The sequence below is a fragment of the Mustelus asterias genome, chromosome 7, assembly GCF_964213995.1.
Source record: "Mustelus asterias chromosome 7, sMusAst1.hap1.1, whole genome shotgun sequence".
NCBI classification, from domain to species: Eukaryota; Metazoa; Chordata; class Chondrichthyes; order Carcharhiniformes; family Triakidae; genus Mustelus; species Mustelus asterias.
The window spans coordinates 30014683-30037778 of record NC_135807.1 but is presented as its reverse complement, the minus strand read 5'-3'; the positions used below and the strand labels follow the sequence as shown (position 1 = coordinate 30037778).

At 42.2% G+C, this 23096-nt stretch overlaps 1 protein-coding gene across 7 annotated transcripts in view; it reads left to right on the top strand.

Annotated features, from left to right (window-relative positions):
- Positions 1–23096, top strand: part of khdrbs3 (KH domain containing, RNA binding, signal transduction associated 3) — a 175316-nt gene that overhangs the window by 94682 nt on the left and 57538 nt on the right. For 6 of the 7 annotated variants that reach the window (XR_013498294.1, XR_013498293.1, XM_078215794.1 and 3 more), the window contains 2 exons: positions 4257–4393; positions 6891–7077. Coding sequence is in view for 4 of the 7 variants with exons in the window: in XM_078215794.1 (XP_078071920.1) it covers positions 4257–4393; positions 6891–7077 (324 nt within the window). In the remaining 3 variants the exon portion in view is untranslated. The remainder of the gene's footprint in view (positions 1–4256; positions 4394–6890; positions 7078–23096) is intronic. The other variant, XR_013498295.1, reaches the window with a different exon arrangement.

Below are 23096 nucleotides of genomic sequence, written 5' to 3'. Positions count from 1 at the left end.
TTGTCTTTTAAAAATCCTTAAAATATCTTGTTTACCGCCTTTGACAATCTTTTCTAAATTCCCTCTTGCTCAGTCATCTCCAGCCTGAGGAAGATTTTGTACATTAAATGCATGTTACTGTTGTATGAATAATATTTTTACATCTTTTGAAAGAATTAGATTGGAGAGGCTATTAGATTGAGGAGAGTGAGCTTTATGGTGAATAGTATATCAGCATGGGTCATTATGGTAGCATGGAGAAGGTTATTGGTCTCTCAAGGCTATCCTCCCAAACATCTCCTGAGTTTTCTTACTTTAATTTTGCATTTAATAGCGAAGCAAGTAAAGGCAAGATCTTGAATGTATGCTACCTCATCACATACCAAAGTGCATTGCAATCAATTGATTACTTTTGCCGCAATCAGCTTTTGCATTGTAGCATCCAAATGTACATGCAATCCTCATGCATTGGTCCACAAGCATCACATTACCACATAATCTGTTTTTGGTAATGGTGGTAATAGGAGGACCCATTCCTAAGTAGACTGGGGCTAGACTCATTGGAATTCAGAAGAATGTGGGGGGAATCTTATAGAAGCATATAAAATTATGAAGGGAATAGATAAGATAAATACAGAGAGGTTGTTTCCTCTGGCAGGTGAAAGTAGAATTAGGGGGCATAGCCTCAAAATAAGGGGAGCAGATTTAGTTCTGAGTTGAGGAGGAACTTCTTCACCCAAAGTGTTGTGAATCTGTGGAATTCCCTGCCCAGTGAAGCGGTTGAGGCAACCTTGTTGAATGTTTTTAAGACAAAGATAGATTTTTGAACAGTAAGGGAATTAAGAGTTATGGTGCGCGGGCGGGTAAGTGGAGCAGAGTCCACAAAAAGATCAGCCATGATCTTATTGAAGGGCCAGGCGGCCAACTTCTGCTCCTAGTTCTTATGTTCCGCGCTTTGAATAGAGTGATGGAATTTTTTACATTAATTTACCTTGACAAAAACATCTTCCATTTACACGACCCCTATATAACACCCGTGCTGAGGATATTGGGACAAAATAAATTCTGGTCAGCATTAGGCTTTAAGGGGAGAAAAATGAAGAGAGGCAGGGGTTTAGAGAAAAAAAGGCTAGAGCATGGAATCTAGTTGAAGACATGGCCATCAGTGTTGGACCAAAATGAAATGGGCTTGCTCACAACCACTTATAAAAATGGAAACTTTGCGGAGGTATGGGCATTGAGAGTTGTAGTGTTGAAAGAAGCAGCAAAGATCAGGAGGGTCAAGGCCATGAAGGGCTTTAACTACAAGGATGAGAATTTAAGGTGTTAGGGCATCTGGGTCCAATCTAGGTCAATGAGGACAGGGATTATAGTTAATCTTGATTTAAGCCTTGCTATTAACAGGGTGAATTTGGTATTAGAAGATTGATTTTTAGATGACCTGTTGAGTTTTAACTTCTTAACAGAATGCCAACTTGGAAGTCATCCTGCTTGACAGGCTGGCAAACCAGTTAAGAAGGCTGCAGCTGCCAGTGGGAGTGTTGGGGGAGGCAGGAAGCAATTTCTGAGGGTGCGATCCAAGGAAAACAGATAACCCTGGGTGTTTGTGGAGTGGAGGAAGCACTCGAGTTCCTCCTGGCCAAAGGCAGAGCTGCAAAGGCACTTCCCTTTTCCCCAAAACTGTTCTTGCTTCCCATTAGATGCCAAGTTTCCTAAGCCCTAGGGAATCTGCCTGTCGTGGTTAAAAAATGTCTCATTAAAATATTTAAATGAACAGTCTTGTTTCCCTGGAACATGTTGACTGCCCGCCCCTTTGTCCAACCTCTGTTAAAACTGGAAATATGTGTGTTGGGGTCACTGCTGAATTTTTTTAAGATTTAACATCTCATCTTATTCCAACTCTTTTGGGTTAAAATTCATCCCTTTGTAAAAATTGGCGATCTTGGTGGTAGAGAGGCTTGGAAGCTCCGTTTGGGATGAATGTGTTGTTAAAGTACAAAAGTTCTGAAGTAGTCTGAGATGGTGACTGGGAAAGGGATGAAATTTTCTTGGATTCAAATTATTCATACTTATGAAAATCTTAAAAGACTTGCATCAACTAAACTCATTACTCTCTCTCAAAATCTTAAACTGGACCACCCTAAGGGTTATACATCATAGAATCCCTACAGTGCAGAAGGAGGCCATTCAGCCCATCGAGTCTGCACCTACCACAATCCCACCCAGTCCTTATTCCCGTTACATCACATGTTTACCCTGCTAATCCCCCTGACACTAGGGTCAGTTTTGGTATGGCCAATCAACCTAATCCGCACATCTTTGGACTGTGGAAGGAAACCCACACAGACACAGAGAGAACGTGCAAACTCCACACAGACAGTGACCCAAGCCGGGAATTGAACTCGGGTCCCTGGCGCTGTGAGTCAGCAGTGTTGACCGCTGTGCCACCATGCCGCCTTTTGCTCCTGTACTCCTTTCTTGTTCCTGATTTACTTGGACAGTGGCTTGCTAATGTTTGCATTTTTCATTATATTTCATTATATTCGTCTCTTTCCCTCCTTGCATCTCTCAACAATTTCTTGGCCTTCCTCTGATTTAAGGTGAATTTAGCCTCTTCCTACTAGCAGTTTTTTCTGCAATTATCTGCACTCAGTGAACTACTTTGTGCTACACTGAGTCACTTTTCAGAACACTTCTATTTAGCAATGGGGCATAGTGATCAAGATTAAATTGGTGTGATACTTGGGTACCGCTAATTCCGTTGTAGTTGTCACACATCTGAAACCATTAGTGCACAATACTCCACTTCTTAGCTGACTATTGGTTCAGCTTTAAAAATAATATATTTATATAAGTGGGGCATTGGGTTGCAGTAGAATATCCTTGTAAGACTAGTATTTTTCTTTTGAGAAAAGTATCAATTTTCCAGCAAGGGAAAGAAGTGTTTACAATGATTAGGCAAGGTCTCATCTCTGTATATTCTATGTAGAATTCAGATAGTAAGAAGCTTCAGAAATTGATGCAAGTGACTGGCACAAACAATAGAGACTAATAGAAGAAATGCCTTAAACCAGGATTTCTCAAACTTGTCCAGCTACAGAACCCCCTAGTGACCTCCCAAGAGCATCAGGGAACCCCAAATATTGTCATATCGACGACACTGATTAGCCCTCCTCCTATGCCTTTCCTCCCTCCCTCCTCCTCCTCTTCCCTCCCCCCCCCCCCTCTTCTCTCCCCCCCCCCCCCCCCCCCCCACTTTCATATCGACGACACTGATTAGCCCTCCTCCTATGCCTTTCCTCCCTCCTCCTTCTCCCCCCCCCCCCCCCCCTTCACATCAGCTTCTTCCATGGCCTCCTCACATGAATGCCCACTTAAAGCCCCGTTGCATGAACCCCCTGCCAAAGCCCCTCCTCACATGAATCCCCTCCTCCCATGCACCCCCCCCACATTACATTTAGTGTATTTCCCAAGAGTCATTTTTTTAATGTTCAGGATGTGGTTGACACTGCCAAGGTAACAGCTTCTCTTGCTTAGTAAAAGTACTTGGCTCCTCCGCCACCTCCATTACTTTGCCGCATAGGCCACTGCTCTGCTCACATAGCCATTTTTATACCCAGCAACTGAACAAAACAAAAAACAAATTGGCCAATCAGAACCCAGCTTCTCTGATAGTGAGCCCAGCAGAAGCCAATACTCACAGAGGACAGGCTGAGCTTGGTCATTTAAAAAAAATTTTCTTTGATTTGTGGCTATTACTCTTTCTGAAATCTTTGCTTCTTCAACTGACTTGCACGTTTATTTTAGTTTGTGAGCTATTGTTTCCGGGTTTAAAAACTACTGCCTTTTTGTCACATGGCTGCCGGAGGTTCCACGGAACCCCTGGAGATCTAGTGCAGAGCCTTGGGAACCAATTTGGGAACCTGTGCTTTAACTTGATATGAAATGCAGACGTTCTTTTTACTTTTGCCCAGCGTTAAAATAGAAATATTTAAAACTTATTAGAAACAGACTATAATAACTGTGATAAAATGCCTCCCTTCAAAACAAAACTTTCATTTCTTGTCCAATTTTCTTTCCATTCATGTAAAACATTTTTGTTGACGGCAGAAGTGGAGTTGTAACAATGATTATGCAAAATGTAGTATATTAACAGACACCGGAAAATTATTAAAACACCTAATAATACCAGAATGGGGAGAAATTATCTCTCTCAAAAACACACACACGGCTCAACTGCAATCATTTTTGTAATGTGTGTGTCTATGTGTTTGCAGGATTACAATGATGAAATTAGACAGCAGCAGCTTCAAGAATTATCCTACTTAAATGGTACACCAGAAAGTCCAGAAACTCCAGCAGTTCGAGGGAAACCAGTAAGGGGTCGAGGAGCACTTGCTCCAGCTCTAAGCAGGTGAAAGCATTTGTAACTTTATAGGGTCCAGTAATTCAGCCTGCTTCAGGCTGGTAAGCTTTTGTTTGTTTCATTGCTAGATGTGATGCAATATGAATATGGTAATGGAGAAAATCACAACTAAAACATGACTTGGCCAATGTTAAATTTGTAAGTACTTGCAAGAAATAGGTTTACTTCTCCGCTAATATGTTGGTCGAAGCAATTTCCAACGAATATCTATTGTTCATACTCATGCTTGCAGAGTAACGCTCAAAAAACAATTTATTGAGAGCTCTTAGCTACTTCAAGTAGAAAGATTGAAAAATTCAAAACATGATATTTGAGTTGTATAAACATTCAGCAAAGTAAGATGCAGTAATTACGGAACCATAACTCATTCTGGAATATTTACATTTGAGAAAGTTGAAATCCCCTAGTATAATTACCAGATTATTACTCTTACACACCTCTGTGAACTTTCTATATATTTGCTCTTCCATTTTCCACTGACTCTTTGGGGGCCCATATTACATACCCAATAATGTGGCTGTCCCCTATATTCATAAGTTCAAGCCACAAAGCCTCGTTTGAAGAACCTTCCAAGATATCATCTCTCTTTATTGCAGTAATTGATTCCTTAATTAATAGTGCTACACCACCTGTTTTTTTTACACCCTCCTCTATCTGGCGTAAAGATCCTATACCCTGGAATGTTGAGTTGCCAGTCCTGCCCTTCCCTCAGCCATGTTTCTGTGATGGCAACACTATCCCACTTCCATGTCTCAATCCATGCTTTAATTCAGCAGTCTTACCTATTACACTCCGAGCATTAAAGTGTAGACCATTCACCCTTACTTTACTCTCTTGACACAACAAAGCTGAACTCACTCTGACTTGTTTCCTTTACCGTAGCATGATGTGTCTCTATTTTGCCAATATTCTGTGTTCCCTCCCCCTACAAGACTAGTTTAAACTCCTCCCAATAGCACTAGCAAAAAACCTACTGCAAGGATGTTGGCACCAATGTGATTCAGGTGCCTTCAGGACACAGAAAATGGAGGGGGGGCCTGATTGAGGTGTGCAAAATTATTAGGGGTATTGATAGAAAAGATGGGAAGAAACATTTTCCCTTGGCAGATGGGTCAATAACCAGAGGGCGTAGATTTAAGGTAAGAAGCAGAGGAGTTAAAGAAAAACCTTTTCACCCAGAGGGTTGTGGGAACTCACTGCCTGAAAGGTTGGTAGAGGCAGGAACCCTCACAGCATTTGAGAAGCACTTAATTAAGCACTTGAAACATCATGGCATACAAGGCTATGGACCAAGTGTTGCAAAATGGGATTAGAATAGACAGATGGGCCGAAGGACCCCTTTCTGTGCTATAAAACTCAATGGCCGGGATTCTACGAAAAAAAAAGTGCCCAACAGGTGGGAAAACGGGAGATTTTCGTGCCCGTTTTTTCAACGTACTTAGTTTTACGAATCTCAGGCACTCTGTGCTTCAGAATGCCTTGGGGAAATTCATGCCAGTGAGTGGAGGCGGGCCTCATCCCACTGGAGCAGCCAGCAGCATAGTGCTAAGTGGGCACTGCACGCGCTGATTTGTCAGTGGGAAGATTGGTGTATGTGCACTGGTCCCCCCCATTGCCAGCCTCCCGAATGCTGGCCTACCAATTGTTTTCCAGCTCTCTCTCTCTCTCTCTCTCTTTCCCCCCCCCCCCTTAGAATCCCAGCCTATGACTCTGAGTCGTATTGAAAATGGTGCAGGAAAAGGTATCAAGACTGAAATACTATACCTGACATCTCTGCTCATTGGACAAATGATAACGACAATCGGAGAAGTTTTTAACAGGTGGCCGAGTCAATATCCATACTTAATGTTATCGGTAAATGTCAAAGTTTCTCCCAAAAGAAAAATAAAGTGTGAAGCTTAGCATGCTAAATTAGACTGGTGATACTATGGGAATGCCATACTATGGAAGGGAACATGTTTAAAAACAAGTAATGTCAGATGCAGAAGATGTCTTGTGGCACAGTGGTAGTGCCCCTACCCCGGGCCAGAATCTGCAGGTTCAAGTCCCGCTTTAGGAACATACCTTTCATGGCCAAACAGGTTGATTATCAGCTTGTAAATCCTTCCAATATATCTGATGGCAGGCAGTAAGAGTGGCAGAGTTTCCTAGTCAGCCATTTTGCAGAAGGCAATGGTAAACCACTACAATCCTTGGCCAAGCATAACCATTGTCCAATCCAATGATCACCAATGTCCTCTTGGAGCATCGTATCTGAAGGAGGAGGACTGTCAGATGCAAACAGATAATATAGTCTAGAATTTTACTGGATTTATGTTTTTGGTGGTGTGAGAACAGTGGAGGAAATGAGGAAAATCTTGAAGAGCTTTTCTTCAAGATGATTGAGTGATTTATTGATATTATATGGCTTGATAGTCATCTCTCAATCCTTGTGTTCTGTTATTATAACTGACTTGATCTTTATCTGTTCCCTTTTGTACTTTAGCAGAGGCCGTGGTGGAGTTCCTCCCCCCGCATCCGCAGTTCCACGAGCAGGGCCTGTTCCCAGAGGAGCGCCTCCTGGCCGAGGTCCTGGAGCTAGGGGGCGTGGGGTCCCAGCACCAAGAGCAAGAGGAGCGCCAGGTTACAGACCTCCACCACCCCCAGTACAAGACACGACATATGGTGAATATGTAAGTAACCTTTTTAGAATTGTGACTAATACAATAATGACAGTGATAATAACAAGATAGTAATATGAAGTTCAAAATAGCGTCAAAGTTTTTGTAACTTTGAAACAAGATATTAAATCACAAGAAGCATTTCATAGCCTGAGGAAAAGGTTGTTAATCATGACAACATTATTAGAATTGATTGCCACTGGCACCAAAATGTTGTGTTGTAACTGAGAAAAGCAAGTGGAAAATTCCAAACCGGGAGCATAGAATGGTTACAACATTAGAGAAGGCCATTCAGCCTGTCAAGTATGTGCTGCTCTCTGAAGCAACAATTCACCCAGTGGCACCACTTGCCTTTTCTCCATAGCTCTGCAAATTGTTCCTTTTCAGATAATGATCCAATTCCTTCTTGAAAACTTAATTGACCTGCCTCGACCACATGTGTCGACTGTGCATTCCAGATCTTAGCCACTCGTAGTTTGAAAAAGGTTTTTCTTGTGTTGCCAATGCTTCTTTTGCTAATTACCTTGAATCTGTGATCTCTGGTTGCCAATCCTTCCATCATTGGAAACAGTTTCTCCCTATGTACTCTGTTGAGACTCTTCATGACATTGAATACCTTGATCAAATCTCCTCCCCACCTATTCTTCTCCAAATAGAAAAATTGGAAAAGTCGTGAATGTTCTATGTAACTGGTTCAAGAGATGAGCTTCATTCTCATGAATCTCTCCTGTATCATCTCTAATGTCTTCACCTGCTTCCTCAAATGTAGTGCCCAGAACTGGACACAGTACTCCATTTGATGCTAAAATGGTGTTTTGTACAGGAGAATGAAGCCCAGGAGTCTGTGTGTTTAGGATCCACAATCTCAACCTGTCCTACCACCTTAAATGATTTATGTACATATACACCTGGGTCCCTCTGCTTCTGCACCCCCTTCAGATTTGTACCCTTTAATTTATATTGTGTATTTTCTCTGACCAAAATGAATCATTTCACACTTCAACTTCGTCTGCTATTTGTCCAGCCATTCTACCAGCCTCGCTGTCATAGAATCATAGAAACCCTACAGTGCAGAAGGAGGCCATTCGGCCCATCGAGTCTGCACCGACCACAATCCCACCCAGGCCCTACCCTCACATATTTACCCGCTAATCCCACTAACCTATGCATCTCAGGACTCTAAGGGGCAATTTTTAACCTGGCCAATCAACCTTACCCGCACATCTTTGGACTGTGGGAGGAAACCGGAGCACCCGGAGGAAACCCGTGCAGACACGAGGAGAATGTGCAAACTCCACACAGACAGTGACCCGAGCCGGAAATCGAACCCGGGACCCTGGAGCTGTGAAGCAGCAGTGCTAACCACTGTGCTACCGTGCCGCCCCTTCTGAAGTTTTGCACTTTGTATTCATCCAAAGATTTTAAGTTGTGTCCTATTGACCTCTGTCATATCTCAGGCACCAGTCCCTGGGGAGCTCCACTATAAATCTTCCTCCAATCTGAAAACCCAGTCGCCACTATATTTTTGTTTCCTTTGTCATTCAACCAATTTCACATGCATTTTGCCAGTGTCCCTTCATTGAGCTCGAATTTTACTCAAGTCTATAATGTCTTTTGGAAATAGTAGTAGTAATAAAAAGGAATGTGCCTTGCCTAATTATAAAAGGTAAATATGTTTTTTGTGAATTAAATTTACCTATGTTTTTCCTCAATGAAAATTGGTCAATCACACAATTTATCCTATTTCACTCATTAATTTTTATTAAATCCTTTTCCTCAGTCAATTTCCCTCCTTTAATCGATTGCTTCTATTGCTCTTAGAGTGAAAAAGAACTGTTAACTGCATTTTGTTTTAGTTCTGATTCCCTATTTTTAAATTTTGGGCATGTTACCTCATTGCCATAAGGAACACAAAAATGAAAGATACTAGTGCAGTATTCCACAGTTGCTGAGTACGTCCCGGATGGTTGTAATCTAGAATGGCAGATGTGGTATAAATACCAGGCATTGTTACATTTTTAACATGATTTGATGGTGTCTATGTGGCAGACAGCTTCACCTAACAAACTATCTTTTATTGCTGCTTTTAAAAAGGAAAGATTTCTCACTATATGCTGTTGGAAGTTCACTAAAGCAAACGAGTGGTTTAAAAATAAATGGTCCTTAATATGTTGCTAACTTTTTTAAAACCAGTTTGAATTAAAGTAATTTTATATAGTTTTACCAATTTTAAAAAGCCTCCTCTCTTAAAGGTACTTGAACTGTTGTGTTGATACTGGTTAAGTCAGTACTGTTGAATGAGTCTGGCACTTGGATACCCTAAGCTGAGGCTGTTGAACAGACTTGTTAATAGGCACTGTTTCAACTCTATTACTGGGATTTTTTGAGTATTACCTAAATTGCAGGGATAGTCCAATTCTAGAAAGACTGAAAGCTGTTTCGCTTTATAAAAGAGAAGGTTGAAGGGTGACCTGATAGAGCTTCATGATATGTAAACACTTGCTAATGATTTTGGGTGTTGAGATTCCAAACATGTGGCGAATAGATCTTGAGGCTTTTTGATCATCACCTCTCTTGATTCAAATACCTTAGGTCTACTTTGTGATTAAATTTTAAGTTTCAAATTTTCACTAAAGTTTGCATCGGAAATCTGGATACTACAGCTTAATATTTATAGCCTGAGTGGAGTTTTGAACCATTTCAAAATTGGTTAAGTATATATGTGAAGCTATAACCATGCATTGCTTTCAGCACCTAGTTTAATATATTGAACATTTGTCTGAGACCAAAGTGGAGGACATGAATTAACTTGATTCAGAATACAGTGGATTATCCTGCTTCTCATTGCATGTTTCATAAATATTAAGTTGTTAGATGGAATTGCATCATATCCCTGTTAGCTTCAGAATATGAGAATTCTACTTCACAGTTGAGCTTTAATAAATTTTAACGTACATTTAGAATTAGATGGGGCATCATCAGTAGCCACAAGCTATGAGAATTTAAAACAGGTGGCGAGTACATAGTTAAAAGACAAATGGTCTTACAATTGGAAAAGAAAGAGCTTTGATTTATAACTAGTTTTAATGTGCATTAGGGGCATCCGAAAGCCCTTTGCAGCCAATGAATTGCTTTCAGTGCAGTTACCGTTTTGTAGGTAAACACAAGCTAATTCTGACACAACTAGAAACGCAACAGCAAATTGATGACTAAATTAACATGTAATCTGATTTGTAATGTTGGTTAGGAAATGAGGAGACCTTGCTATTTTGCCCATCTAAGCAGGTTTAATCTGTCACCAAAAAATCAGCATCTCCAATTAGCAGAGTTGCCTCAATACTACTTACTTAATGCAGTTAACTTGCTGCATTAAGACAAGTTAAGTATGTGATACTGATCTGCTCAGACCAGGGCTGTCCTAGTTCGATCCCTTGCCAATGCTGAGGTAAGGGCATGTGATCATCAAGTTGCCTTCAACATTCCATAGCTAATGAAAGGAAATATTAATCAGTAATAATATCTGCTACAGTCATCTTGCAGAAGCACAACTGAGTTCAGGTTTAATGCTCTCCTGTGATTCTACTGGCCCAAGTCTTCCAGTCTCCGGATGGTTGGAAATGGGATTTAATACCTGGTTTAATTTAGTGATCAGTCAGTATAACTAGCCTTAACACCAAAATTGACCTCTCACACGTGTGCGCATACACATACGCTCTGTACCTGACCCTTATACCTTTTGGAAGAGCGGCTGGCGGTACTTAGTAGGTCACGTCTGTTTCAGCTGGGATATATCCTAGTTAGTGAGGGAAGGAGCAAGGATAGAAATTTGTGAGAAGCTGGACACAATCTTATCTTAAGAATATCGGCTCTGGCTTAGTTGCTAGCTCTCTTGTCTCTTGATCAGAATATTCAAGTCTTAAGTTTTGAGCATTGAAAAAAATCAAGGCTGACACTACTGAGAGATCGTTGTACTGTCAGAGTTGCTGCCATTCGAGGAATATGTTAACCTAAGTCCGCAGCTGCCTTCTTGGATGTAAAAGGTCCTATGGTTTTATTTTGAAGAAGAAATAGGGGAGCTACCCATGGTAACCTGACCAATATTTGTCCCTCCATCAACAACACAAACCTGGCCACTGTCACATTGCTGTTTGTGGCAGCATGTAACTTGGCTGTCACATTTTGTAAAATTATAACAGTGACTACGTTTCAAAAGTACTCAATTGGCTGTAACTTGCATTGAAACGTCCAGTGGAAATGGAAAGTGTTATATAACTAGAGTTTTCAATCCTCCTCAGATACAAGGGTGTTGCCAGAGAACTGGAGAATTTGCACTCTTGTCTGGTTTTAAAAAAAGAGGATAAACATGACCATTTGTAGACTTGTCAATTCAATAACCGAGATGATGAACCTTTTAGAAATAATAATCTGAGAATAATTAGCAGCCACTTGGATAAATATGGACTAAAGAGGACAGCCATCTTGGATTTATTAAGGACAAATCACGTTTTACATTTTTGATGAGGTAACCGAGAGATGGAGATCAGAGCAGTGCAGCTAATTTGTATATAGACTTTACAAAGTAATTTGATAAAATGTCATTTAATAAGCTTGTTAGCAAAACTGAAGCTCATGGGATAAAAGGGAAGTAGCAGCATGAACACTAAATTAACGAAGGGATTGAAACAGCAATGTGTGGTGAATGTCTGTTTTTGGACTGGAGTAAAATATTCAGCAGTTCCCCCAGGGTTCAGTACAAAGATCACTGCTGTATTTGATGTGCATTGATGACTTGGACTATTGAGGGTTGGCGAGAAGGATGATTGTGACTGGAGGACATAAAACTTGCACGTGCTGTAAATCATTAGGGAGATATAAATTTCAAGAGCACCCAAAAAGACTGGTGGGATGGATGGACATTTGACAGACCAATTTTACAGGGGATGTAAGAACAGAGAGACCTGGGGTTGTTTTTACGCAAAAAAGTGACAGGACAGGCTAACAAAGGTAATAAAGCACATGAGAACCACGGCTGTACAAATGGAGGATTAGACTGTAGAACACATTTACCAGAATGGTTCCATGGAAGAAGGGTTGCAGCTATCGTTACACTGGAGAACCTGATGTTTTTCTTTTCCACAACTAAAATGGGATTTAATAAAGGTGTTTAAATCATAAAGAGTTTAGAGAATACCTAAAGGGAATCTATTTCCAGTGTCTGAAGGGTGGATAACCAGATCATTCAGATTTATGGCGATTGACAAAAGTACAGAGGCGACATGAGGAAAATGTTTATGCAGCTAGTCGTCAGGATTTGGAATTTGCTGCCTGATATGGTACTTTAAAAAGATGCTTGGGTGTATACTTGCAGAACAAAAAATCTAAGGATGTGGGGAAATTTCCAAGGAGTGGAGTTTATTTAGATTGCTCAACAAAGAAAGTGGCACAGACTCGATGGTGTCCTTTAAATCTCTGTTGGTTTCATCTCTTCAATTAGAAGATAAGTTCCCACTAGCAATCTGCCTGGTAGCTAACAGTGTTTTTTTCCCTTGCTGTCCGTAACAGCATCTCTGTGTGTCCATAGTTTGAATGAGTAAATCTGAGAGTCTCTAAGTCCACTCAAAGGCAAGCCAGCTGCTTCCCTTTAGTGTTCATGTGTTGAATTTGGCGCTTGGATGATAATAGATCTTGATCTGGACTGTCAGTCTCCATCGTGACCAGGTTAGATCAATTTATTGCCGAGCAGAAACAGTAGGTTTTTTTGGCAAGATCGCCCCCAGAAACTAGTAATCAGTCAGTCGTAAGCGATGATCCTCCACTTAATCATCACCTTGTCATAACCAGAATTGGAGCATTGTCAAAGATGAGACCCATGAAATAAGCTTGGCAAGTGTAGTTTTGCGTGATTCACTCTGAAAATCTGGGGGTGGGACCTATTCCCACCCGAGAAGCTGGCAGTATAATGCTGAGCGGCCCACTGTGCATGCGCAGATCTGTCAGTGCAGAAACCGGCGCATGCGCAGTGGCCCTGCATTTCTGGCTTCCAGATCGCTGGGCAGCCCCGCAAACCACTCCCCTCCCCAACCGTTGCTGGCATCCTGGATTTCCCCGGGCCAGTCCTGACTCCCACCCACCTGGATGGTCAGCCCCGATCACCTCTTCCCTCCCTTTCCCATTGATCCCAAGTGTAGAGTGGCAGTGGGACCCCCCACTCCCCCCCCCCCCCAACCCCACCTATCGATCTGTTCCCTTGGCAATGCCAAGGTGCCCACTTGGCAGTGCCAAGCACCGTCCAACCCCCCCCCCCCCCCCCCCCTCCCCTGCCTCCACACCCCTGACCTCCTGGGGGGCCCTCAGTACTCTCTTCCCTCCAGCGAGGTCGGACTGCCAGTTCCCCGTTAGTGGAGACTTCAGTCACTGGAGTGAACCACTCGCGGCGGGGAGAGACGCTAGCAGGCCCGGAGACTTCAGTCCCGGGCCTGGGACTGAAATTAAATGCAGATTCTCATATTGTAATCACAACGAGAGAATCACATAATCACAGAGGCCGTAGCGCCCGGAGAGAAACCCGCAAAATGGGTGATGCTTCCCAGCCCGCTGCAATGCATACCCCAAAGTGTCAAAAAAGGTAGTCTGTAAATTCTGCATTCGAGTGGCCAGAATTCTTTTTGGAATTAGTGGTTTGATCAAGGTATCCTCAAGGGAATTGCGTAGCTATCTGAAAGTAAAGCATGTGCAAGGTTACAGGGATGAGACAGGGGAGTGGGACTCGGTAGAATGCTCTTTTAGAGAGTTAGTGAAGATTTGATGGGCCGAACATCCATCTATTGCACTGTAAGGTTCTGTGAATTGTAATTATCAACGAACATTTCTAGGATGCTGCCGTGAAAAACTCAAGCAGCAATACTCTGGAGTCCAAATGGTTGGCCTCCAACGGTCATAACCATCTTTCTTTGTGCTCAGTACCACCAGTAAATCTCTACCACAAGCACATTTTACCTGATCTCAATGATTTCAGTTTTACTAGGGCTGCTTGGTGTTACACCCAGTCAAGTACTGCCTTGATGTGTAGCTAACCACATTCCCCTCAGCTCTGGAAGCTAGCTCTTTGTCCATGTCTGAACCAAGGTTGTAATAAGGTCTGGAACAGACAGGTCCTGTATCAGTGAGCAGGTTATTACTGAGTAATTGCTGTCTGATAGCACTCAGAATGTATCCTGCCATCACTTTGATGATGATGTAGGAGGATGATAGTATGGTATTAGCCGAGTTTGCTTTGTCCTGTTTTTTGTGGATAGGATGTACCTAGGAAAACATTTTACATTGTCGAGTTGATGCCAGTGTTGTAACTGTACTGACGCACCTTGGCTAAAGATGTAGCTGGTTCTTCAGCAATGCCACCAGATTGTCAGAACCCGCACACTTTGCTGTGCCCAATGGCTGAGAGTTGGTTCCTGAATTAGCTGAACACAGCATCTGATGGTGAGGGACATCAGAAACAGGCAAAATCTTCTATTCAGAATTACTGGTTGTGAATGCTTCAGCCTTTTCTTTCCCTCCGCTCTTTCAAGAAAACCTTTCCGACAGAGTAAATCTAATTTTTCCTGGGCAGCTTCCAATCTCTCCTCAACCTAATAATTGTGACAATTGTGATTTTGAATATATAACCAGGTAAGTCTGATTACCACCCTAATGATGCACTGAACCAAAATTAGCAGGAACAATTTAAAGTGGTTTGTTCCCACATTATGCACATCTGCCAGTTAACGAAAAACATTTTCTTTGCTCTCCCTAATACAGAGGGTGTGAAGGGTTATTCAAATAGAATCAAAAACGTAACAAGAAAAACAGATGTAAATCTCTCAAAAATACTCCAAATCCCTTTTGACATTGAAACCCCTTTGAAAGACAACCTTGCCACACTTTTATCTTAATTAGATTGCTCATTGTGGAATAAATGCTAATTACAGCTGTTTGGAGACTAGCTAACTGTCAAATATTATGCTCAATGTTGTTACATTGGAAAAATCTGCCAAGTTGCAAAACCCCTGCTGAACTTGTAGATACGTATTTTCAAAGAAGAATCCAAACATGTAATTAAAATGCTTTTATAAAACAGTTTTCAAACTGAGAAGGAAGAAAATTGGATAAATGACAACCAAATAGTTTCAAATCTCAAGTAATCTTTATAAAATAGCACCATGGGGCACAACTCTATTGCATCACTTCCAGTCTCTACTAGAAAAAGAGCAACTGCAATAGACAGCCATTCTGTCCATCATATTTGCACTGGATCTCCAAATGAGCAATTCATCTAGTGCCATTCTCCTAATTTCTCCGCATAACCCTGCACATTTTCTCTTTTCAGATAACAATCTAATTTCCCTTTGAAGGCTACGATTGAATATGCCTCAGACATTCTCTGACATTCCATACCTTAACCACTTGTTACAGGATAAAGTTTTTTCATATTGCTTTGGCTTCTTTTGCCAATTACTTTAAATCCATGCCCTCTTGTCTTGATCCCTTCACGAATGGAAACACAGTTCTCTCTATCAAGTAATAAAAGATATAAAATGACTGCCAGAGTGCCAAGCTGGCACTGCCCAAGGGGCACACCCCAACCTCCCTAGGGGGTCTCAATGACCTCCGGTTCTATCAGCGAGTCCATCACGGCTGGTTCCCCAATGCTGGGGACCAGCTGTGATTCTTGCTGGAGAGAACCTCTCCCAGTGAGGCTACAGAGGTAAGTGAGCCTGGTCAATAACATCCCAGGCTCATAAATTTAAATATTCAGCTTCGCACCAGAGATGGACGTGAGGCTGGTGGTGGTGGATATCCGATGGGCCCGATTTTACCAAAACTTTACCGAAATCGCGGTAAAGTTGGGCGTCGGGCCTATACCGCGATCTGTACCTGATTCCGAGCAGATCGCGGCTTTACCGACACCCGATTCAACGGGCCCGCGCCCGAATCGGGAGGCCTGACGATTTAAATGCATTAGATTTAAATTAAATGCATTTAAATCGGCTTAATGAACCGCGCACCCAACTGTACTGCCAAATCCCACTTTACCGTCTTCTGGTCCGTTCCGAATCCACGCATTTAGCAACCTGCAGAATAAAAGTCCGAAGCGGATTTCTATTCTGCAGGGGAACCTCCAAAGCCCTCTCTGCCCTTGTGAAGTCACCATCCTTCGCAGATCCCACCTCCCCCCACAGACCTCCCCCCCCCCCCCCCCCCCCCGCTCCAGATCAGACCCCCCATGGAGGCAGGCCCCCCTCGACAGAGCACACCCCCAACCTACCTCGATCGCTGGTCTCCCTACACCATCCTTCCGTTAGCAAGATAAGCTGTATGTTCCTCAGCTAGATCCACTTTGGTCAACACAAAGACGGTCCTTCTGCCTTGTGGGCCCATCCGGCTCGCCAAGTCAGTTACAATGCTGCGTACAGCATCTACTGAACCATCTTGGATACAAAGGACAATGAATAGTACTGGTCGATCTTCCTGGTGTTATCAGTACTGTAACATGAGGAATGGCTGCCGACACCAAGGATATAATTTTTAGCATAAGCAAGGCTTACATACAGAACCCTAATGCCATTATCCTTTGTATCCAAGATGGTTCAGTAGATGCTGAACGCAGTATTGTAACTGACTTGGTGAGTCAGATGGACCCGCCACATCCCCTCTTCTCCTCCTCCCCCCCCCCCCCCCCCCCCAAAAAGGGTGATCTGGGTCCCGCCCCTCTCCTCCTCCTCACCCCCCCCCCCCAGATGATCTGGGTCAGAGAGCCGCTCTCTCTGCTTTTTTCTCCCCGCCCGGGCGCGCTGCTTCGGACTTTTTTCAAACTGCGCATGCGCAGTTCAGAGCTCCGATCGTTCCAGCAGCGCTAAGCCCCGCCCACAGCGCGAATCGGACCAGAGCCAGCAAAATGCGTATGGGCGTGCTGGAAAGAGGATTCCAGGCTCGGATCTATTTGACGCCCAGATTCGGCACTTAGACTCAAAATGGTAAAACCAAGCCCGATGTCCGTAAGATCGCGAGAGGTGAGAAATCAAGCGTGAACCTGATTTCTCGGCTCTCGCGCAATCTTACCAATTTGCTCTGCCCATTGGCCGGCGGGGCACAACGGTAAGATCACCCCATACGTGTTTGAGACCTTGAGAGCTGCTTTTTAAGCTTGACACATTGCAGTGATCAGTTTATTAAAACTCGCATTTAATAGTTATTTCCCTTCTCTGACATGAAAAGATTTAGTTAAATAATAACTTGCTATAATTAACCATTAATATGTCTCCAACAATAAAGGAGAATCCTGTCCAATATCTGTATTGGAGAATGGCTTAGCTCCAAAATAGAAGTTGCACTTTGGCTGTCAAGCAGTGCAAGATTTATGAACCCTCGAATGGTGTGTTGCAAGAACATCTTTGTGAATGACAGCACCACTTGTGCAGAAGGGTAGACGAGCATGGAAATACACAATAGCATTCTGCATTAATAATTAGTCGGCCTAGGTGGAAGCTCTCAACCATCAAATCAAACAGAATTTGAACTGGGTTGCAACAAAGCAGAATCTCAACATCATCCAGGACAAAACAGTCTACCTAATGATCACCCATTCAAATCCTTAAACATCTGCTCAGTCCACCACTACTAATGCATGTAAAGGCAACTGTACTCTGTGTACTCCCCTAGGGAACTTCAGAATTTTGACTCAGTAATAATAAAGAAGTGATACCTGTCCAGGTTGGGTCAGTCTCTCGTGTAGGTGATAGAGTTTTACCCTCGTCCTACTAGACGATGGCATCATAGGTTTAGGAGGTGTCAAAAAAGCCTTTATAGATACTGTGTGTACATGTTACTGATGTGCTGCAGAAACTTATAAAGGCTTTTTTGACACCTCCTAAACCTATGATGCCATCGTCTAGTAGGACGAGGGTAAAACTCTATCACCTACACGAGAGACTGACCCAACCTGGACCGGTATCACTTCTTTATTATTACTGAGTCAAAATTCTGAAGTTCCCTAGGGGAGTACACATAGAGTACAGTTGCCTTTACATGTGCAATAAATGCTAGTCTTGACAGCAACACCCACTTCCCAAGAATGGAAAAAAAGACTTGGCAAAATTTGGATATTATTTAAAGTGGCAGTTATTCATTTTTTATGAGTTGATGATTCTTTCATTGTGAAAGTGAGCGTGGTGGCCAGAATGACCCTAATGGTCATTCTAAATAGGAATAAGGAACCTTGGTTCTCGAGGGAGATTGTAACACTGGTTAAGAGGAAGAGAGAGTTGTATGAAATGTACAGGCAGCAAGGAACAGATCAGATGCTCGAGGAGTATAAAAAGTGCAAGAAGCTACTTAAGAGGGAAATCAGGAGGGCTAAAAGAAGACATGAGGTGGCTTTGGCAGACAGAGTGAAGGAAAATCCAAAGAGCTTCTATAGGTATGTTAGGAGCAAAAGGATAGTGAGGGATAAAATTGGTCCTCTTGAAGACCAGAGTGGTAGACTGTGTATGGAACCAAAAGAGATGGGGGAGATACTAAATGGTTTTTTTGCATCCGTATTTACTGAGGAAACGGGCATGGAGTCTACGGAAATAGGGCAAACTGGTAGGGAGGCCATGGAACCTTTACAGATTAAAGGGGAGGAGGTGCTCGCTGTCTTGAGGCAAATCAGAGTGGATAAATCCCCAGGACCGGACAGGGTATTCCCACGGACCTTGAGGGAAGCTAGTGTTGAACTTGCAGGGGCCCTGGCAGACATATTTAAAATGTCAGTATTCACGGGGGAGGTGCCGGATGATTGGAGGGTGGCTCATGTTGTTCCGTTGTTTAAAAAAGGTTCCAAAAGAAATCCGGGAAATTATCAGCCAGTAATTTTGACGTCGGTGGTGGGCAAGTTATTGGAAGGTGTGATAAGGGATAGGATCTACAAATATTTGGATAGACAGGGACTTATTAGGGAGAGTCAACATGGCTTTGTGCGTGGTAGGTCATGTTTGACCAATCTATTAGAGTTTTTCGAGGAGGTTACCAGGAAAGTGGATGAAGGGAAGGCGGTGGATGTTGTCTACCTGGATTTCAGCAAGGCCTTTGACAAGGTCCCTCATGGGAGGTTAGTTAGGAAGGTTCAGTCGCTAGGTATACATGGGGAGGTAGTAAATTGGATAAGACACTGGCTCAATGGAAGAAGCCAGAGAGTGGTTGTGGAGGATTGCTTCTCTGAGTGGAGGCCTGTGACTAGTGGTGTAGCACAGGGATCGGTGTTGGGTCCATTGTTGTTTGTCATCTATATCAATGATCTGGATGATAATGTGGTCAATTGGATCAGCAAGTTTGCTGATGATACAAAGATTGGAGGTGTAGTGGACAGTGAGGAAAGTTTTCAAAGCTTGCAGAGGGATTTGGACCAACTCGAAAAATGGGCTGAAAAATGGCAAATGGAATTTAACGCAGACAAGTGTGAGGCATTGCACTTTGGAAGGACAAACCAAAGAAGAATGTACAGGGTAAACTGGACTCTGAAGAGTGCAGTTGAACAGAGGGATCTGGGAATACAGGTACAGAATTCCCTAAAAGTGACGTCACAGGTGGATAGGGTCGTAAAGAGTGCCTTTGGTACATTGGCCTTTATAAATCGGAGTATCGAGTATAAAAGTTGGAGTGTTATGGTAAGGTTATATAAGGCATTGGTGAAGCCGAATTTGGAGTATTGTGTGCAGTTTTGGTCACCTAGTTACAGGAAGGATGTAAATAAGATTGAAAGAGTGCAGAGAAGGTTCACAAGGATGTTGCCGGGACTTGAGAAGCTGAGTTACAGAGAGAGATTGAATAGGTTGGGACTTTATTCCCTGGAGCGTAGAAGATTGAGGGGAGATTTGATAGAGGTGTATAAGATTTTGATGGGTATAGATAGAGTGAATGCAAGCAGGCTTTTTCCGCTGAGGCTAGGGGAGAAAAAAACCAGAGGGCATGGGTTAAGGGTGAAAGGAGAAAAGTTTAAAGGGAATATTAGGGGGGGCTTCTTCACGCAGAGAGTGGTGGGAGTGTGGAATGAGCTGCCGGATAAAGTGGTAAATTAACATTTAAGAAAAACTTGGACAGGTTCATGGATGAGAGGGGTGTGGAGGGATATGGTCCAAGTGCAGGTCAGTGGGACTAGGCATAAAATGGTTCGGCACAGACAAGAAGGGCCAAAAGGCCTGTTTCTGAGCTGTAATTTTCTATGGTTCTATGGTTAGTTATTGGGATGTTTTCCGAGGTGTAAGTTGTGTATATTTGAAACCTTCATTGTCACTGGTGTTTTAAGCATGTAGTTACTGCCCTTGGAGATTGTTTGGAATGGAATACATAACTGAGTCACAAACCAGCTTCAAGTATTGCTCTTCTATCATAGCCAAATAAATGATGCTTCTGGTTTGCATCTCCTTGTCTCTTCATTCCTTGTCTGCTCTCTTTTCCTTATCTCCTGATAGTGATTTTTAGTTGCAAGTGACCCCTATATCATCTCCACTGCCAGAATAAAATGCTGTACATTATTTGCTTTGTACTACGACTAAGCTGATGGTTTCAGCCTTGGTGGGAGTCAAAAATGTTGATTCAAGCCCCAGTCCAATGATACAAATATGTAATTATGTTGTCACTTCAGTGGAGTGCTTTACTATTGGAGATGCCATCATTTGGAAAAACATTACGGTATGGAAATATTATACTGAGGTCACACATTGGTGTCCAGGCCAATCTCTCTCTCTTAATCAACCTCACTAAGATTGCCCACCTGGTCATTTCATCGTCTTATAGTTTAAGGGACCTTGTAATGTTCAAAATGGCTGCTTCATTTTTTTTACTTAAAGTACTATGCATTAAACCTAGTTGGCTGTGAGCACTTATTAAATTGAAAGGTTAAATTGCTGGTTCTTTAAATTTCCTCATTTAAGTTCACCGACTCCAGGTCTAACCTAAAATGTTAATTTTTTAATTCTGCAGCTACAGAATACAAATTTAAATTTCTCATGATTGATTTTTGTCTCATCCATGCCTTAATTAAGCATCCCCAATTTTAATTGCTCCACCATTGTTGGCCAGACTTCAACTGCCTAGGCCCCAAACTTTGTAGTTCCCTCCCTAAATCTCTGTCTCTACCCAGTTTTCTCCCTTAAGGCATAACTTAAACCTAACTCTTTGGCCAAAGGTTTGGTCTTCTGAGCTAGCATCCACTTATGGAGTTATGTCCAAATTTTGCTGCCCCTGTGAAGTACCTTGGAACATTTTATTGCATTAAAATTCATATATAAATATAAATTGTTGGGCTGCATTTTTGGAAAAATTGTCAGAGCAATACAAAACAGACCAATTTTGCACAGTGGAATTGCCCTTGGTACTCTATTGGTTAATGTTCCACATTGATATTTATTGCAGCACAATTTCTAATAGCATTCGTGTTACGGAGAACATCTGCAAGTTAATTCAGTCAACCTAAATTATTGTACGCATTAGCTTCAGTTGCTGTCAAAAGCCACTTGTTTTACAGAGGAATAGCCATTATTTTGTTAGTATGCTGTTGCAAAAACACCCCTCAGGTTTATTGGCATAATCAAGCATTTTAGTGGTGTTACTGACTAGATGAGAGAACTACTGAAATCCATGTCCCCTTCACAAATGTTTATGATCAATAAATATTTTGAGAGGGTAGTACGTGGTTTGTGGTGCGCAGTGTGTGGTTTGCGGTGCATAAGAATGCTGCGGCACCCACCCACTCAATCATGCATACATGAGGAAAGTGCAATTGGAGACGAGACAACGGTGCACTTTTACACTTCCCAAATCAGGAACAGTTCATAATTCACGTGGCTGCTTTGCTTTGGAAGAAGTACATTACAGGCCTGATGTAAGGTTTTCTTCAACACCTGAAATGCAGTTTAGATGAGTTCAAAGGCAAAGTCATGTGCAGAAGTTGTTTACAGAATTTTCTCAAAGTGATGGACATTTTGTGGGTCATAAAGTCGATTTCTTGTCGTCTCGTTACTAGGAAGTTGGTTAGCTGTTTTGGTGGATCCGAAATGGCACAGGCGTAAGATCTTATGTTTGCAGTCTTTGGATCTTTCTCAGGCACAAATGCTACTGCTGCTCTTTTAGCTGTAAAAGCAAACCTTATTTAAAGTTGGTTATGAAAGATAGCTGCTGTCACAGCCTTTTCTTCATTACCAGATATAGTTTTCTGAAGTGCAACATCTGCATTTCATCTCCGTTATTCTTTCAGTTATTATGTTATTGATTAGCACACTGGCAGACAATAGAACCCACACGCCTTCTTCAACAGTTTGATGACTTTAAGGAGATGAGTAAACTCTTAAGTGGAGCGTGAGTTTATCTGCCTTTAGGGCATAGCCGGACAATGAGTTGGTTCCTCAAATACACAGACAAGGTCATCTGACCTCTGGCAGCCATCTTGTTAAAGCATATTGTCCACTTTAAAAGAAAATGTCAATTCAAAGATTCCACATGGAATATTATATTTTTAAAAGTTATGAATATGACAAAGGTGATTGTGAGTGAGTATTGCTGAAAGAGAGACCAGCTGTCGAAGCTTTACATCTTGCACTCATCAGAACAGTTCGTAGAAATGCCACTAGTAAAATTGCACGATATTTTTATTATATGATATATTCTTGTGAACTGTCCTGATGAGTGCAAGATAAAAAGCTTCGATAGTATGTTTCTTTTCAGAAATACTGAAATTCTGTACTACCAAACAACAGGATAATAACTTTAAAGTTTCTATCAGTGGTCATAGTTGCCTGCCTCATGTGTCTTGTTTTTGAGACCTTAGTGAATTGATGATGTTAGCTGCAACATTCAACCAAAGTTGAATTAAATGCCTGAATAATTAGGGACAATGGAAAATAATAGTGAAAGCCTATAGATGAGGACTAAAGGATTTGATGGTGATCAGGAGGCATTTTAACAAAAAGTTAAATATCAATCAGGATATACTTAGTCAATATGAATTTTACTGAATT